The 18,416-nt window shown below is 35.8% G+C and overlaps 1 protein-coding gene and 1 non-coding gene across 3 annotated transcripts in view; one reads left to right on the top strand and one right to left on the bottom strand.

The window, feature by feature from the left end:
• Nucleotides 1-18,416, bottom strand: part of LOC102986844 (general transcription factor IIH subunit 2) — a 69,208-nt gene that overhangs the window by 45,068 nt on the left and 5,724 nt on the right. Inside the window, exons 7-16 of one of the 2 annotated variants that reach the window (XM_007129960.4) lie at nucleotides 18,328-18,382; nucleotides 14,603-14,708; nucleotides 13,282-13,372; nucleotides 13,029-13,116; nucleotides 12,418-12,525; nucleotides 10,572-10,635; nucleotides 8,771-8,874; nucleotides 8,107-8,209; nucleotides 5,883-5,922; nucleotides 3,308-4,059 (exon numbers count right to left, since the gene is read on the bottom strand). In XM_007129960.4, the coding sequence (XP_007130022.1) occupies nucleotides 3,940-4,059; nucleotides 5,883-5,922; nucleotides 8,107-8,209; nucleotides 8,771-8,874; nucleotides 10,572-10,635; nucleotides 12,418-12,525; nucleotides 13,029-13,116; nucleotides 13,282-13,372; nucleotides 14,603-14,708; nucleotides 18,328-18,382 (879 nt within the window). In that variant the 3' untranslated portion in view covers nucleotides 3,308-3,939. Of the gene's footprint in view, nucleotides 1-3,307; nucleotides 4,060-5,882; nucleotides 5,923-8,106; nucleotides 8,210-8,770; nucleotides 8,875-10,571; nucleotides 10,636-12,417; nucleotides 12,526-13,028; nucleotides 13,117-13,281; nucleotides 13,373-14,602; nucleotides 14,709-18,327; nucleotides 18,383-18,416 lie in introns of those variants that run through there. The other variant, XM_024121115.3, reaches the window with a different exon arrangement.
• Nucleotides 12,260-12,331, top strand: TRNAD-GUC (transfer RNA aspartic acid (anticodon GUC)). The gene has a single exon. It is a non-coding gene; the product is annotated as a tRNA-Asp (tRNA).

The raw sequence follows: 18,416 nt of genomic DNA, 5'->3' as shown, positions 1-18,416 counted from the left end.
TTTACAGGGCTTAAAATTTTTAACTATATAAAAATATTTAAAAATAATTCTTACTCTCCACTGTGCTACACCACCACCCCAGGCAACCATTTTTATTAGTTCCCTATGTATTCTTCCAGTGTTTCTTTTTATTTAAAAAAACTTTTTTTTTTTCAGCCACGTGGCGCAGCTTGTGGGATCTTAGTTCCCCAACCAGGGATCGAACCCGTACCCCCTGCAATGGAAGCGCAGAGTCTTAACCACTGGACGGCTAGAGAATTCCCTCATTTTTTTAAAAGACAGCTTTCGAGATATACTTCATGTACCATGTAACATAACTTATTCAAAGTGTATAATTCAGTGGTTTTTAGTATGTTCACAGAGTTGAACAGCCATTAAAATTCACTCTTTTCCCCAGCTGTTTGTAGTATTCCCCTACAATCTTTATTTTTGTAAGGTCCATAGTGATGTCTCCTCTTTCACTCGATCTTAGTAATTTGAGTCTTCTTTTTTTTTCCCTTGGTCAACTTAGCAAAATATTTGTCAATTTGTTGAACCAACTTCTGGTTTCATCGACTTTCTCTATTGTTTTCCACTGTTTCTTTTTGCTAAGACAAATATATATTATTTTTCCTTCTTCCTTACATAACAGGTAGCATACTATATACTCTGAACACTAGTATATTCTGAAGAATGTACTTCAGGTCAAAGAAAAATGATCCTCAACAGATCTGAGATGTAAGAATAAATCAAGAGCCATGAAAGTGGTAAATATGTGATTAAATCTTAATAAACACTAACTGATTAAAACAAATATAAATGTCTAGTGAAACACCAAAAGAATTAAACGTACAACAATGATAGTAAATAAGTGAGGAAGGAGGAAAGTGAGGTTAAATGTGTTATCCATGGGGAGGGTAAAGGTACAAGTTAACTTTAGGTTTTGATGTTATGAAGGAGTACTGGAAGCAGTGCTTCCTCAGATTCTCTTGGCCATGCCCTTCTTTCCAAGGTGCTGCCCGCCTCCTCCTCTGCACTGCTGCTGCCTTTGCCCAGCTTCCTGAGCGGGCTGGAGTCCAAACTGAACTACACCAAGCCTATCTGACCTTCCAGAGTTGGCTGCAACGCCACACCACTGAGCCTGACAGCTGGCTCCCTTAGCAGGTACCAAAGGACCAGATGACACAGCCCTGTGTGGCAAGCCTTGGCTAGTGGGAAATGGAAGAAGTTAGGAAATTGCATTACCCTCCCCTCCTCCCTTCGATAGACTGTGCAGAGGGGCAGCTTCTCTTTATAAACCTTCTGGAGAAGTCCCAAACTCTAAGTGAACACACTTGCTGGGAGACTCCTATGACTCTTCACAGTCTGTCATCAAGCCTGGCGACTGTGATAACATATTGTTTTTCCTTGTCTCACTTTCCCTTTTTTTCCTTACCCATACTTCCCTAGATCTGCATCTCCCAAATAAAGCAACAATACTTTCACCTTTGCCTGAGGTTCTACTTTCTAGAGGACCCAAGTTGAGGAATTACGTGTACTGTAATTTCTAGAATAACCGCTAAAAGAATAAAAATACAGTATACAATTTCCAAACTAGTTTAGGAAAACAAAGAATGGTGGGAAACAAGCAATCCAAAAAAAGGCAAGAGGGACTTCCCTGGTGGCACAGTGGTTAAGAATCTGCCTGCCAATGCAGGGGACACAGGTTTGATACCTGGTCCAGGAAGATTCCACATGCCGCAGAGCAACTAAGCCCGTGCACCACAACTACTGAGCCTGCACTCTAGAGCCCATGTACCACAACTACTGAAGTCCATGTGCCTAGAGCCCGTGCTCTACAACGAGAAGCCACCGCAATGAGAAGCTTGCGCACCGCAATGAAGACTAGCCCCCACTCAACGCAACTAGAGAAAGCCCGTGCACAGCAACAAAGACCCAATGCAGCCCAAAATAAATAAAATAAATTTTAAAAAACAAACAAAAAAAGGCAAGAAAGAAGAGAAAAATGAAGATGGAGTAGTTGAAACAAATAGCACAAAGTAAGATAGATTTAAACCAAAATGTATCAGTAGGCACATTAAATATAAATGGACTAAATGCTTCAGTTAAAACAAAATGACTTTCAGGAAAATAAAAAGAATATGAAGTGAAATGTATACATTCAAAAGTATTTAAAATAAATCTAATTTTCATAATGAATTTTAAGCTTTAAGGAATTTTCTAATCCAACAGAACTCAGAAAGACAAACTATTCAGAAAGATTCCTAATGTTAAAAAGTTTCCTTCATCATTGTAGTATACTGTGGAGTTCCATGAGGGAAACTAAGGCCAGAACTAACAGTATTATTAGATCACCATTTTTATTTCTATAATCTTAAACAAACCAGGATTTTCTCTATAATTTTTTTTAAATTAATTAATTTATTTATTTTTGGCTTCATTGGGTCTTCACTGCTGCGCGCGGGCTTTCTCTAGTTGCGGCGAGTGGGGGCTACTCTTTGTTGCGGTGTGCGGGCTTCTCATTGTGGTGGCTTCTCTTGTTGCGGAGCACAGGCCCTAGGTGTGTGGGCTTCAGTAGTTGCGGCACATGGACTCAGCAGTTGTGGCTCGTGGGTTCTAGAGCACAGGCTCAGTAGCTGTGGCTCATGGGCTTAGTCGCTCCGCGGCATGTGGGATCTTTCCGGACCAGGGCTCAAACCTGTGTCCCCTGCACTGGCAGGCAGATTCTTAACTACTGTGCCACCAGGGAAGCCCTCTCTATAATTTTGAGACTGGAAATTCCTCCTTACATCTAACTAAAATATTCACCTTAACCTTATCAAGTATACAAATAAAACCCAAAATTGTAGAAAGAGATAAAGCAGCCCCCAAAAAGGCACTCAATGTCCCTTTTATATACAGTACTGTGAGTGTGTGTCTAATATATTTCTAAGTAACTTTTCAAGAGGTGCCTACTCATGGCCTTTCTTTTAATTCAAGTAGGGGGAGATAAAATATTCTGATTATGTTAAAGGCATCTCCTTCAAGCCACTGATACCTCTTTTGGACAGAGCAAAAGGAAGGAAGACAGCAGTTAATTTGGTTACCTAGAGCCGAAGTCTGTTTACTTGTAAAGAACCATTTGGGTCTAGGTGCAGAGAGTATGACTCTTGGGAGAAAGATCTGTACTTTGGTCAAATTATGTCTTAGTGTGTGTATGCACACATGTGCTGCTAAAAATACATATTCTTTCTAATAACCTATAAGGGAAAAGAATCTGAAAAAGAATATGTGTGTGTATATATATGTATATATATATATATATATATATACACATATATATAAAAAACTGAAAATAATGCATATTCCTGGGCTTCCTCCAAGATTTATTGAATAGACTCTCCAGGGCGGGATTACATTGTCTTTACTGATAACATTCTTCACTAAGAATTGTTATTTATAAAATCATGAATATCATAGTTAAACTCAATCTAGAGTGACTAAAGTTCACAGATTTAAAATAAACATACCTTTGCTATGGAAACCTGATTCACTCTCAGAAGGATATACCCTAGAAAGAGTCCTGCCTATAACAGTATATCTTCATTGAACCTGAAACATGGACCTCATCATACATTCTCACCTACATTTTTCTGATGACCCAGGGTAGGAAAGTTGAGGGGGATTAAGTTAAACAGTCCCTGGGTATGAACCTGAGTGAGGCTAACAAGGATAGTTCATTAACCTGAACTATAAAAGGTAAGCCAGTCTCAGATAACAAACCACCAAAATGGTGGTATTAGATATACACCATTAAGTAAATACTTTACCAATCATTACAGAGGAAGCTTTAAAGTAATAGGTTTCTTAGATCAGACTTTCCTTTCGAACTGTTCTTCACTGGAGTTTCTTCTAAAGAATCATTTTATTTACAGTCGCAAATGTCTTTTTAACACATTCAATGTGTATTATATGCTGGAATCAAATAGCTGAAGGAGCTGGAATCTTATGAATACAGCCAGGACAACAATGGAGAGAGTCATGAACAAAAATATCACAGTCCACACAAAAAACATTTTGGCACACAGTGCAAACATAGACCTGCAGTGAAAAGAAGAAAACTAAATTTAAAAAGTAGTTTCCAAAAGTTAAGTACAGCATAGTTAGAAGACATTCAAGTTGCTCTGCTCTTTTATATCTCTATCACTTTTTCCCTACTCACCTACCAACTTTATTAGTTCCAATGTACTATATATTCTCAAATCGAAGGCAATTAATTTTTTCCAAAAAATTATTCCTTAGAAATGAGGGAGGGGGCTTCCCTGGTGGCTCAGTGGTTAAGAATCCGCCTGCCAATGCAGGGGACATGGGTTCGATCTCTGGTCCACGGAAGATCCCACATGCTGCGAGCAACTAAGCCCGTGTGCCACAGCTACTGAGCCTGCGCTCTGGAGCCCACGAGACACAACTACTGAGCCCACGTGCCACAACTACTGAAGCCCGCATGCCTAGAGCCCGTGCTCTGCAACAAGAGAAGACACCGCAATGAGAAGCCCGTGCACTGCAACAAAGAGTAGCCCCTGCTCGTTGCAACTAGAGAAAGCCTGCGCAAAGCAACAAAGACCCAATGCAGCCAAAAATAAATAAATAAATAAAATAAATAAATTTATAAAAGAAAAAAAAAGAAATGAGGGAATAACTTCGTTTTTGAGTCCTTAAAGTCCCTTGGGGACTTCCCTGGTGGCGCAGTGGTTAAGAATCCGCCTGCCAATGCAGGGGACACGGGTTCAAGCCCTGGTCTGGGAAGATCCCACATGCCACGGAGCAGCTAAGCCCGTGTGCCACAACCACTGAGCCTGCACTGTAGAGCACGCGAGCCACAACTACTGAGCCCATGCACCACAACTACTGAAGCCCACGCACCTAGAGCCCGTGCTCTGCAACAAGAGAAGACACCGCAATGAGAAGCCCTTGCACTGCAACAAAGAACAGCCCCTGCTCGTCACAACTAGGGAAAGCCCGCGCGCAGCAGCAAAGACCCAATGCAGCCAAAAATAAATAAAAATAAGATAAATTTATTTTTAAAAAGATGGTGTCTTCTTAAAAACTTTCAAATGAGTCAAAAAGTGGTTCTAGTGAGGATGCAGCTACTGATGTCAAAGAGGCATGTAAAACTTAATAAAATTGTTTTCTTTTAATTGGTTTTATATATATACATTTGGGTTTTGGGGGGTTTTTTCTGTCATGCCTCAAGGCTTGTGGGATCTCAGTTCCCCAACCAGGGATTGAACCTGGGCCACGGCAGTGAAAGTACCGAATCCTAACCACTAGACCACCAGGAAACTCCGATACAACTGTTTTATGAAATGTGAGAGTAGAATAAAACAAGCCATCCTTTCAACTAATATTTTATATAGTTTATAAAGTATAGTTTTAAATATGGACATGTAACTAAATTAACAAAAAATTAAAACTAGACAATGATCTATCTTATTTGCAACTTTATATAAGTTTATATGTTCAAATTGGCCCCATCAAAATTTTTAAAAGTATTTTCTCAGTGGCATAATGGGGGAATAACCTTTGGTCTGTGGTCACCTTAAATGGTAACTTCCATAAGTTATGAGTGCCTAAAGTACAACATAGAGAAAAAAACTTTTAGTATTTCCAAACTAATATTTCAGTATTTCAGTTTAGCTTGCAAACTGAAGACAAAGTACTAAAATATCTTTATAGCAAAATTAGAATGCAGAATTACAAAACAACTCTTTGTAATAGCTCCCATTTTATCTCTACCTACTGTTATACTTCTGAGGAATAACCTGATATGAGCCTGGTCTTCAACAATCCATTGAAAACTTATAATACTATTTCTTCAATATTTATTGTACAATACTTAATATTTACAAAGCACATGAACTTACATGTTGGTCTTTCAATTCCCCCTGACAGGCATAACAAAATCTGAAAAAGAAAGTTTAAGAATCATTTTGTTAAGGACTCACTCATTAAAATAGCTCAGGAAAATTTCAACAAGAATTCTCTTATTAATAAGTACAGTTGACCCTTGAACAACACGCAGGCTAGGGGTACCAATCCCCGAGGGTCAAAAATTTGAGTATAACTTTACAGTTGGCCCTCTGGCTCTCTGACCCTCCATATCAGCAGTTCCACATCCGAGCATTCAACCAACTGTGGATCATGTACTGTAGTATGTATTTATGGAAAAAAATCTACAAGTATGTGGACACTTGCAGTTCAAATCCGTGTTGTTCAAGGGTCAACTGTAATTATCTTTACATATGATTTTTAGGAGAAAGAATTAAGAATACCAGTAATTTAAGAAAATTCCACAGTAAATCCCAAGGTCATCTGACAGCTTAAAATCTTCCTTAAACAAATTTTATTTTATTTTCATCAAGGTTAAATATGAGTATGATTTCCTCAGCTGTTATTCTGCAAGAATACCTACAGAAAATGATTTGCATGATTATTTTTCAACTTTCCCAAAGACAGCAGACAGCTGGTACAAGTCTAGATGGATAGAAGTTAATTTATCATAAAAATGGATGTCTAAGGGCTTAATTTTCAAGGAATGGTTTAAAGAATTAAAAGTTCTCAAAATTTATTACAAAAGAGAGCAGTTCTGTCCCTACCCACCCCCACTTCATTTCCAGAACAAATGCTCATAGTGCTACCTCTTGGTTTTTTTTCATAGGCCATTGGCTATGATCCTCCCACTACAGAAGATGAGATTTTAATTCTCTTTCAACTATCTTGAACCAATAGCAGGGGTACACATAACTACATAGAAAGAATTGAGAATGACATTTATTAAGTCATTTTGGATAGAACAATATTAAATGTTTAGTTTATTATGACTATATAGACATATTCAGCTGAGCCATGCCATACAAATTTTCCTCTCTGTAAAACACTTTCTCCTGGAGTTAATAACTGTATTGTTATTCATAAGCTTAAGTTTTCTAATTACCACTAACTCAGCCCCAACCGATCCCTGAGAAGTCTGAATATCCTCTTGCTATGTTCAGCTACATCAGAAATTCTATAGTTTCCATCCTCTGGTGACATCTCTCCTGGAGCATTCTGACCTTCTCCAAACTGGACTGACTGTTCTCCATATCTGACATACAAGTGTCATTCTAGGACGTCATCCTACAGCTTCTTTAGCCACTTTTGATTAGGTAAATATTCCTATTCTCTTCCATTCATTCTCTTTCTCAGTTCTTTTGAATCATCTCTTCCACAGCTTCCCAAGAAAGTCTCTTGAGACCTTACAAGTCTGAAAATATCTTTATTCTACCTACATTTTTTTTTTTTGGCTGCGCTGCGCATTATGTAGGAACTTAGTTCCCCGACCAGATACCAAACCCACACCCCCTGCACTGGAAGCACGGAGTCTTAACCACTGGACTGCCAGGGAAGTCCCTATTCTACCTACATTTAAATACCTTGGCTAGGTATATAATTCAGGTTGGTAATAATTCTCATTCCAAATTTTGAAGGAAATTGCTCCCTGTCAGCATCCAGTGTTGCTCACGAGAAGCCAAACAATTTTAATTCCAGGTCATGTGACCCAATTCTCCCTCTCCAGAAATGTTTAGGGTTAGTATTTTGCTGTGTATTCTGAAATTTCACAATGATACACTTTAGTGCAGGTCTGCCTTCAATATGTCAGGCACTTGACAGTCCCTTTCAATCTAGAAAGTTCTTTCCTTCAATAGTAGAAAATATCCTTGAATATTTCTTTCATACTCTTCATTTGATCTTTTCTTTATTTATTATATTATTTTGATATTAGGCCTTCTGGATAAATCTTCCAGTTTTACACCACGGAAATCAGCAAATGCTACAAATCGGGGCTTTTTTTTTTTTTCTTTTTGGAGAGCTGATTTACCAACATACCACCACTCTTACTACACATAGATGGGTTTAGGGAAATTAACAGACCTCTGGAGATCCAGATCTGTTTAATGAATCATTTCAGTCATAGACAAGGCATTCTATATCTCATTTTCTATATTAGCAGTAATCTTGACCAAGTGAATATGACTCTTTTTAATGTAGTAACAATATATTCAAACATTATCACTTGTAACAGATACAAATTACTCAAAACTCATATACCTTTCTCCATTATGTTCTTCCAGGGGAATATCTTGAAAAGCATCCAAAGGAAATAAGTGATGGTAAGACCGTGCCAAGTGGGGAGCAGACACCAAAGTTAGACCTAACACATAAAGCAGAAAGACATATTTAATAACCCAAACCTCATAAAGATGATGGCTGAAATGTCAAATGATATAACTTAGGTTAAATATTTTCAAGTTCTTTTTTTTTAGGGTTGCAGGCATTCATTTCTTTAGTTTACCTGTGGCCATAAAAGGAGACTCCAGGATGGAGTCTTAGTTCTGTCACTAAGTATGTGACCTCTCTTGGCATATTTCCTTACTTATAAATTAAATTCTACAATTCTGTTACTTTAACTTCTCATTCTCCTTATATATATTTATTTTATGAAGAGCTGCAAAAACGTCTACTAGATCTACTGCACTGCCTTTAAAGAACATAATTTTTTTCAGAAAGAGAATTAGGAAACTTTTAGAATGCCATGTTTATTTTTAAAAATGGAGTACTAGGCACACAATGGAAAAAAGTAATCTATGTCTTTTCTCACAGATTAAATCCAGAAACATAGGCAGAGCTTAATATTTATATTTATTTTAATAGGAATATAGGTAAGAAGTTATTCAATATTAATTTACTGGATAATGAACAGTTGGTTTCTTACCACAGATTTTACATTCAACAGGAAGCTCACAGTACTTTGCCCGACACTGTGGGCAGAAATAGCCTCCTAATGTAAGTCCTGGCTCAGTGTTGCTATCCAGATGCCTGTGGGGGGAAACATTACTTTTTAAAAAGTGATATATAAAGATGTGAGCAGTTAGAGCAAAAGCCACTTTGATTTTAAAACCTTCAAGTTGTTTCACTGCTCACTTACACTCTGTTCATTTTTGTCTTTTTTTTCCTCTCTGCATTTTGTTTTGAATAGTTTCCATTAATGTCTTTGAATTTACTCATCTTCTCTTCTTCAGTGACTAATCTGCTGTTAATCCTAATCCAGCTTATTTTTCATCTAAAACACTGTATTCTTCATCTCTGGAAATTTGATTGGGGTCTTTTTTCTATCTTCCATATCTCCTATCATACTCATGTACTCCTCAACTTTCCTGAGCATATGGAGTATATTTACAATAATTATTTTAACACCAAACCTATTACTTCTATCAACTGTGTTATTTCTGGATATGTTTCCATTCTATGTTTTTTCTCCTTGTTATGGGTCATACTTTCCTACTTCTTTGCATGACTGGTAATTTTTGATTGGTTGCCAGATATTGTGAATTTTGCTCTGTTTTGGGTGCTGGATTTTTTTTTGCATTGCCTTAAATACACTGTGGCTTTTTCTGGAATATACTTAAGTAACTGTGAAATAGCATGATGCCAAGACTTGCTTTCAAGTTTGTTAGGCTGTCCAGAACAGCTGCTAGTCTAGAGTTAACTTGGTTCCATCACTGTGGACCCTATTCAATGCCTGCGGTGTTAAGAGGCCTTTCCACACTGACTGGTGGTAACATGAACTACTCCCTGCCCCGTGTGAGCTCTAGGGATTGTTCTGCTGCTCCTCTCCAGTTCTTCTTTCCTGGCCTCCAGGAAATTCCCGACAGGAATGTACAGATCAACACTCAGCTAATGACTCGTGGGGGCTTCAGAGGAAGCTCTCCAGAGCTCTCGGTGCAGCTCTTTACTCTCGAGTACTCTGCCCTGCAAAATGGTAGCCGCTTCCACCCCACCCCCCCCAAACTCTGAACTTTGTTTCTGAATGGAGCAGAACCTCCTGGTTCTGTGTGGGTCTTCCCTCCCTGCACAGCAGCCTGGAAATTCTCTCTAGGCAGTAAGCTGCATTAATAGGGCCCACCTCATTTGTTCCTCGTCTTGCAGGGATCATTACCTGCACTGCCTGTTGTCCAATGTACGAAAACCACAGTTTTGTATATTTTGTTTGGTTTTCTGCAAGGAGACAGAAGTGTAAATCTAGTCCCTATTACACTTTTATAGCTAAAGACAGTAGTCTTATTTATGAGTTTTAAGAATTACTTTCTTAAATTTACTTTTGTTTTATAATTATGTAAAATTAAGCTCCAAAGTTAAAACAAGTTATATGCAGAAAAGTCTAGGATCTATCTCTTTGCCTTTCTCCACACATTGTGTTAGTAAACATTTTTTTAGTTTTTACTTTTTGGTTTCATTACTATTTTTATTATTAATATAAACAAGTATGTGTATCTACTCAAACCTCCACCCTCTTCTTAGATGATCGGTAGCACACTATACACTTTTCTCTACCTTACTGTTTTACTTAGTATTACAGGAGTATATATAGTTTTCACTCCTTTTTACAGCTACATAGAAAGTAATCTTCTACAAAAGCCATTACATTTCAAGTCCATCTTTTAAATTTATAACTTACAGGAAGGACTTAACAATGTAAAAACATTATCACCGACAGTTTCAAGCTTTTTACTTACGCCATACTGAAAGAGGGCTTTGCATCTTGATCAGACAGAGAAGCAATGGTATGCTGAGGAAATCCTTCACAGAAGAAAATGTATTACTTTTTTTCCTCAAGGAAACAGAAAAATTCTAGTAATAGAAACCTAAAAATGTTCCTACCAGAAAGCTCACTAAGTTGTGCAAAAGTTCTCTTTCCTGCCTTTTAGATATGTTTATTATAGCACAGTCAAACTGACAGTAATTCCCAGTTTGAAAAAGAATTAATAGTGGAGGAAATGGGGGAAAGATCTGTCCATACATATGGCCTCAGATTCTAAAGTTCATATTCATATTTTCTAATTTAACAACACTTAACACACACTGCTTTTTAAAAAGAAAATGTGTGTAATTTTTAAATACTTTCTGATATAACAGAGGAGTCTATAATATAGTCTACTTTCATTTTATATAAGAACATACTTCTAGTTTAAAATTTTGGAATGTCTATACCCATGTAGTTTATTTTCCATATATATTTTAAATTCTGAAAACAAGTTTAAGAAAAGCAGAGGGCTTCCCTGGTGGCGCAGTGGTTGGGAGTCCGCCTACCGATGCAGGGGACACGGGTTCATGCCCCGGTACGGGAGGATCCCACATGCCGCAGAGCGGCTGGGCCCGTGAGCCATGGCCGCTGAGCCTGCGCGTCCGGAGCCTGTGCTCCGCAACGGGAGAGGCCACAGCAGTGAGAGGCCCGCGTACCGAAAAAAAAAAACAAAAACAAAAAAGAAAAGCAGAAACCATAAAAAAAGAGAAATTTCATTCTATATAAAAATTTTAAACCTATCTGCATTTCAAAACAAATAAATAAAAGTAAAGGAAAATGACCAACTGAAAAAACATTTGCATCAGGTGACTGAAAATGGGTTGATATTCCTAAATGGTTCTAATAAATCAATTTGGAGAATTATTATAAGTTTAAAAATAACTTTAAGATAGGCTAAGGAAATGTATCAGTAAATTGAAAAGATTAGCCAACATAATATCTAAAATGTACTGAGTGTTTATATCAAGCATTACTCTAAATACTTGGTCTGTATTAACTCAATCCTTGCAACACACAATGAAATAGATACTAATATCACATGAGATGAGGAAAAAGGAAAGAGAGGTTGAACAGTACTATAAATAGCCAAAAACAAGGCAGAAAAGCATTCCATCTCACTGACAGTTTAAAAATGCATATTAAACAAGGAGTCTCTTTTTGTATTGAAAAAGTTGGGCTTTTTCAACTACAAATTACAAAATAGTTGGGGCTTTTTCCATTTCAATTTACAAATAAATGTTTACTATAAAATAATAATTGTATTACACAGCTTGATAAAACAGTACAGCAGATTTTATAGCTTTTTTGATTTCTTAATAAAAGAATTTCTCTATAAACACAGTGTCTTTATACCTTTCTAACCTTAACAATTAAAAAAAATAAAAAACAGTAGTGTTCTTTGAGTGATAGTACTACAAGTGAGTTTAATTTTCTTTTTACTTCTCTGTATTTCCCAAAATTGCTTCAACAGCATAATTTTCTCTAATTATAAAACATTTAAGTTAAATACAAGAAATTCTTAAACGTTAAAATAACTTGTGCAAATGAGATAGAAAGTCTAGCTTGAGTCAAAATATATTTTTTTAAATGTCTATTTTAAAATAACACAAAATAGGGAATTCCCTGGTGGTCCAGTGGTTAGGACTTGGCACTGTCACTGCAGTGGCCCGGGTTCGATCCCGGGTTGGGGAACTATTTAAGATCCTGCAAGTGGTGCAGCCAAAAAGAAAGTTAAAAATAAAAATTAATTAATTAAATAACACAAAATAAGTACTTACCCATACGAATAAGTGAGCATTCAGAGCTTGAGCTAGCAGGAGGAGGACTAACATGATGTGTCAGCAATTCTTTGTAATGGCTTTCATCTAAAATAACATGGTATGTGCCTAACAAGACGAGAAGTAAAAGAGAAGAAACAACAGTTTTCCAGACATAAGAATGAACTGTAATTTCTATATAATTCTGTAAAAGTTTTACCATCTGAAAATGTTCATTTTCAAAGTAAATTCTGAAGTTAAATTATCATTTTTCAAAAACTTTATTTAAATAACATCTCTAAATTGACTTCTCTAGGAATAACTGTAATTACAATTTAATTGAAGCCAAGTTACAAGTTCTTCACTAAGTATTAATATAGCAAAACTTCTAGCTTTTCAAGAGTTATAATGCTTCCTCTGAACACTGACATAACTACTGAAAATTCCTTGCATTCTGAGATGATATCTTATAGAATCAGTGATATATTTAATGTAACTACCCATATTTTGGACTTCAGGACATGAACTGATTTAAGTTTAGCAGCTTAAAAAACATATAAAAACATCCTAATTAATAAACTGTTACTTTACATAGTAATTATGAGTAAATATTGAAGAGTCTAGATATATACCACCAGTTTCACGAGCAAGCACAGTGCAAACCCGAACCTCTGCAGACAATCCAATAACAGACACTCTAATTTTAGCTGCCTTTAGGGTCTTCGTAAAATCCAAGTAAATGGAGAGTTTTGAGGGAAGAAAAAAAATTGAATAATTAATGTGTTTGAAAAATAGAATGTTCTGAAAACTAGTAATAAATTCACTATAGAATTCTCTTTAGAGTTGTAACTTTGATTTTGATTATGAAGAAATTATTGGTTCCACCTTGATTAGATCATAGATATTAGATGGATCACAGGTTGTGAGACTGCTAAAGATGATTAGGACTTCTCTACTTGTATGTCCGGGCATGTGTCTAAAGAAAGATAAAAACCACTCCAATTAGGTATAACAAATTACACTAATAAAAAACTCAGAAACAATAGTACACATGGTTTACACTTAGACTACAGAATAACCTCATTTGTGTCAACATTACAAAGGAATGAATTGTGAATATACTCTAAAAACCTTAATGCCAATTTTTCTAAAATTAGCTACACACTTAAAAAAAATTCATTGATTCACTTATTCATTCAATAAATATTTCTTGACTACTCTTTTAAGTTCTGGGGATAAAGTGATAAACAAGACCAACAAGGTTCCTAACATCATGAAGCTTACATTCTAATAGATTTGTTTCATACGAAGTCTAAAGTGTACATTGGAAAGTGTGACAATACCATAGGAATCAACTTTAAGGTGCATATATGTGGCTTGAAAATAGTAGCATACTTCTTTTTTAAAGACTACAATCTAATCTCATGTTGATTCAGTCATAATATTCATAAACAGTAATGTTTGTGTACCATTTAATTAAATGACGGTTTATGGGATTTTAAGATGTGATGATCTGTTCTCCTCTATACCAAATAGATATTTCTATGCTTTTTGGAGCAATTTTATCAATTATTTATAGCTTTCTTGCTTATATTTTCATTGTTAGGCTCAGCTTTCACTTGTGGATGCTGCTATTGTGCCTACCTTCACTATGTGTGTTATCTCCTTCTCATCTACTTCAAAACTAAAAAAGTATCATATAAAGGTATAAAAATCTGAGTCAGGACAGACTATCCAGGGATAAAATATATAAGCTTTAAATATATTGAATACTTTCTTTGGGGCTTTAACTATATTCCACATAGTTAAACTTGCTAGAAAAGTGCTATTAATTTACAGATGTATTACAAAATAAGTTAATAAAAACCAATGTACAACAAACTCAGTTATTATACCACATTAAATTCCACATACAATCAATTTTCAATAAAATATTTTTTATATTTCTTTTGTACTATTAATATTACTACAGCTTTAATTATATTTTTCTAAAACCTTTAAAGATATACCTCAGCAAATAAAATGTAAAATAAAAATTACTTACCAACACCATACTAAACATTATAAATGACATTACATATTTCTCTCAATAATGATTTCATTATAGCTGGGTTTATGGAGACGCATATTAACATATTATCATTTCAACTTAACTCATTCAAAAAACTTTGAAATAAATTATAAACAATAAGTGTAAAATACTAACTTTAGAGTCTGCATAGCCATACTTAAGGAGTTATAAAGAGATGGCTCTCCATGGCAAGTCATATCTACAGCTTTCTTCAAAGATATTATGTGTTTCCTTGGGTTTCCTAAAATAGAAATGGAATAATCTACTTTTAATAAAAATAATCTATATATACATTATAGAAATTTACCTTTCTCCCAAATTTACATATCTATGATGTTAAACAACAGAATCCCTTTGATTTACATTTTTAGCAAGTTGCATTTTTTTTTGAATTTTTGAATTTTATTTTATTTTTTATATAGCAGCTTCTTATCAGCAAGTTGCACTTTCATCAGAAATGTTTTGTTATATAAAGTCTCACTCATACTGAAAAAACAGAATACAAATAATCTCTTTGTCTATTAGCACACATTTTAATAACATTAACTTAGAGTGCGTAAATTTTTACTCTTAGTATTTCCTATTTCATCATTTTTAATACTAATATATGTTCACGTTTTAACATCTCTGAAATCACAATGTGTCTTACAATCACTGGCAGCCAGGCAGCATTTGTGACACAGCTGTCACTGCCTGCTCATGTGCGAACCTATGAATGCTGTTGATGTGTTGCTGCTTCAACTGTATCATGTGCATTGTTTGTGCTGTTCATGTTGAGTTTAACTGCGATTTAAAGTGTTTTTAGAAAGGCTAATACAGACGGTAATATTTTTATGTAGAAAGGCATGGAACAGAACAGTGAGGTGTAAATTAGTTATTGGTGAAGCAAAAACTCATTGATAGAAGAATGCCTGCAATTCCATTTTTTTCTTCAGGGGTAAAAAACAAGCACTTTATAAGACCCAAGAAAGAGGATTTCCACAAAGAGACAAAATTGTGTTACGTTGTTATTGAAATAACATCTGAAAAGACTGTCTGTCTCATGCTAAGCAATACAAATGAAGGGAAGAAAAACCACCAAATTCTTCTAGAATAGTTGACAGGCATGTCAAACCACCAAGAAGCTGGTATGAACAATTCACATATCATTTTACATTGTATCAGAGGTTAATTGCTAGAGTGTTTCCTTCTTGATGGCTCATAAAATAAAGGTATCTTACAAATGATAGAATCTGAGATTCAATAAAATATGGCATTCTTCAGACATTTCCTATTTCAACATTGTCTTCATATTAATTAACAACAATGAAACATCGAGTTTATCATATAGCAAACTACCTTCATACCACTGAACATTTATTTCCAATTTGTCACTATTATAGTGGGTTGGCCAGAGTTCGTTCAGGTTTTTCTGTAACATCATCGGAAAAACCCGAACGAACTTTTTGGCCAACCCAATACATACCACTGCAGACAGTATATTTGTAGAGTGAGGCTTTTTCTTCTTTCATAACATTTCCTAAGTATACCCCAAGGAATTTTTTTTTAATACCTTTTTTTTTTCCCCTCTTGGCCGTGCCGCACGGCTTGCGGGATCTTAGCTCCCCAACCAGGGATTGAACCCGCGCCCTCAACAATGAAAGTGCGGAGTCCTAACCACAGGACCACCAGGGAAGTCCTCCAAGGAACATTTTTATGGCTCTTTTCCAGAAAATGTTCAACAAATTAACCAGACTATCAGCATTATAAGTACCAGTTTCTCCATGGTTCAGCAAGCCATATACTGCTTTCGAAACTTCATTTTGGTCATTTAAAATATGTAAAATGTTGTTGAGTGGGCTTTTTTTTTTTTAAAACACTAGTTTGGCTAAACCTTCTTTTTTAATAGTTATTTAATTCCTCTTTTTATTCTGGCATGAACTGTTTATCTTCTTTGCCCATACATCTACTTGGAGCTTCTTGGTGTTCTTATTTATTTGAATAAGTTTTAAAATATTAACCGTTTGCCATAGTTAATATACAGTGGACCCTTGAACAGTGTTTGAACTATGTGGGTCTACTTATATGCAGATTTTTGTTCACTAAGTATGTACTACAGTACGACATGATCTGCAGTTGGTTGAACTCACGGAGGTGGAACCACGGAAACAGAGCACCGACTGTAAAGTTATATGCAGATTTTCAACTGTGCAGAGGGTCAGCATTCCTAATCTCAAGTTGTTCAAGGGTCAGCTATACACTGCAAGTATTTATTCTTGGAATCATAAAATTTTAGAAATGAAAAGTACCTAAGTCTAATTTCTTCATTTCATAACTGAGAAACAAATCTAATAAGTTATGTGATTTGTCCAAAGACATATGCCTACCCAGTGGCAGGACCAGCACTCAAAATCTTCTGGCTCTCTATCCACTTTTCTTTCTACCATAACATTCAAAAAAATTTTTTATCTCCTACTGTATTATGAGTATAGAAAAAAAGCATACTTACATTACTGTCAGTGTGGTTTATAGCAGTGATTCTGTTCAGAGGAAGAGAGGGTACTTTCAAGAGGCCTATAAGAATCACCAGAGGATTTTTCATCTCTCTGCACCCATAGAATATTACTATTAACTTGGGGTAGGGGGCATGCAAGAGGGTCAGCCCTACATCCTTTTCTTAGGGGAACCATCCTTCCTTCACTGTATAAGAATCCAGTTTAGACTACATGGTTCAATGGAACTTACCCTGCTTCTACCCTACTCCAGACACAGACATGTAATCCAGGCCTACCAACAAAATACTTCATTCCCTTGGCCACTTTGACGGCTCATGGATGACCAGATCATAATCAGGGTCAATAAGAGTCCTCTTTGGAACCTGTGCTGAGGCTACGGACTAGGAGGGTCATGTAGATTTGGGCTATTAATAGACATCTTTTCACCTCTCAGAAAACCTATCAGAGAATGAAACCAGACAGAAACAACTATATGTGAAGTCAGCCCACTTTTCAACATGAGCCAGTAATTTCCCCTTTGCCCTTAAGCTAGTTTGTGATTTTTTGGATTACTTCCAACTGAGTTTCCTGGATGACCCCAGGCTAACATACACTTCACTACTTACTGCCATAATGAAAAATTACTAATGATGGAAGTGTGTCAATTTTATGTGTATTGGTGAGGATGAAAGGTTGAGAACCACATTTAAGGGACAGTATATTTTACAGAAAATAAAATAGAATTAGTGATGTAAGTTTGCAATAGCACATATACCAAAGCAAATAAAATCTGCCATTATTATCTCTTAAGAGAATACAATTCAGTTAGGCATGTTATGCAAGCAGAAAATCTAATCATTAACAACTACAATTCAATTTTTATACTCTTTGTTCTTTAGAGGTTTACCTTTAAAAAATTAATTTTAAGATTAAGTGGATCTTCTGAATGGTTAAAATAATTTTATCTTAATGCTTTCAGGATAAGAATAAACACATTTATATTCATTACAATACTATTCACGACTGTGCAGAACTCAATTAAAAAAAAAAATGAAAAAACAGAACTCAGTTTAAAACAGGTCATTTTAGGGTCTTCCCTGGCAGTCCAGTGGTTAAGACTCCACGCTTCCATTGCAGGGGACACGGGTTTGATCCCTGGTTGGGGAACTAAGATCCCTCATGCCACGTGGGCGGCAAAACAAAACAAAACAAAAAAACAGGTCATTTTAGAGACCAAGAGTTTAATAGAGGTTTTTTTAAGTGTTTTACCTAAAGAGCCTGCAGAAAGGCTCCACTTTACTTATTAGGCAACCTTACAAACAGAGTTACAAGGTTGGGTGAATAAAGCCAAGTCCTTGAGTGCTATAAAGGTAATTTTATGCATACCTGAGAGTTCAGTCAGTTTTTCAGCTCTTTTACTCTTTGTTACAATTATTCCAATCTCAAAATAAAAACAAAAATGATTATTAATTTAA

Source organism: Physeter macrocephalus, chromosome 8 (genome assembly GCF_002837175.3).
Source record: "Physeter macrocephalus isolate SW-GA chromosome 8, ASM283717v5, whole genome shotgun sequence".
Lineage (NCBI taxonomy): Eukaryota > Metazoa > Chordata > Mammalia > Artiodactyla > Physeteridae > Physeter > Physeter macrocephalus.
Note: the sequence above shows the minus strand (reverse complement) of the source record. Positions and strands in the feature narration are given on the sequence as shown.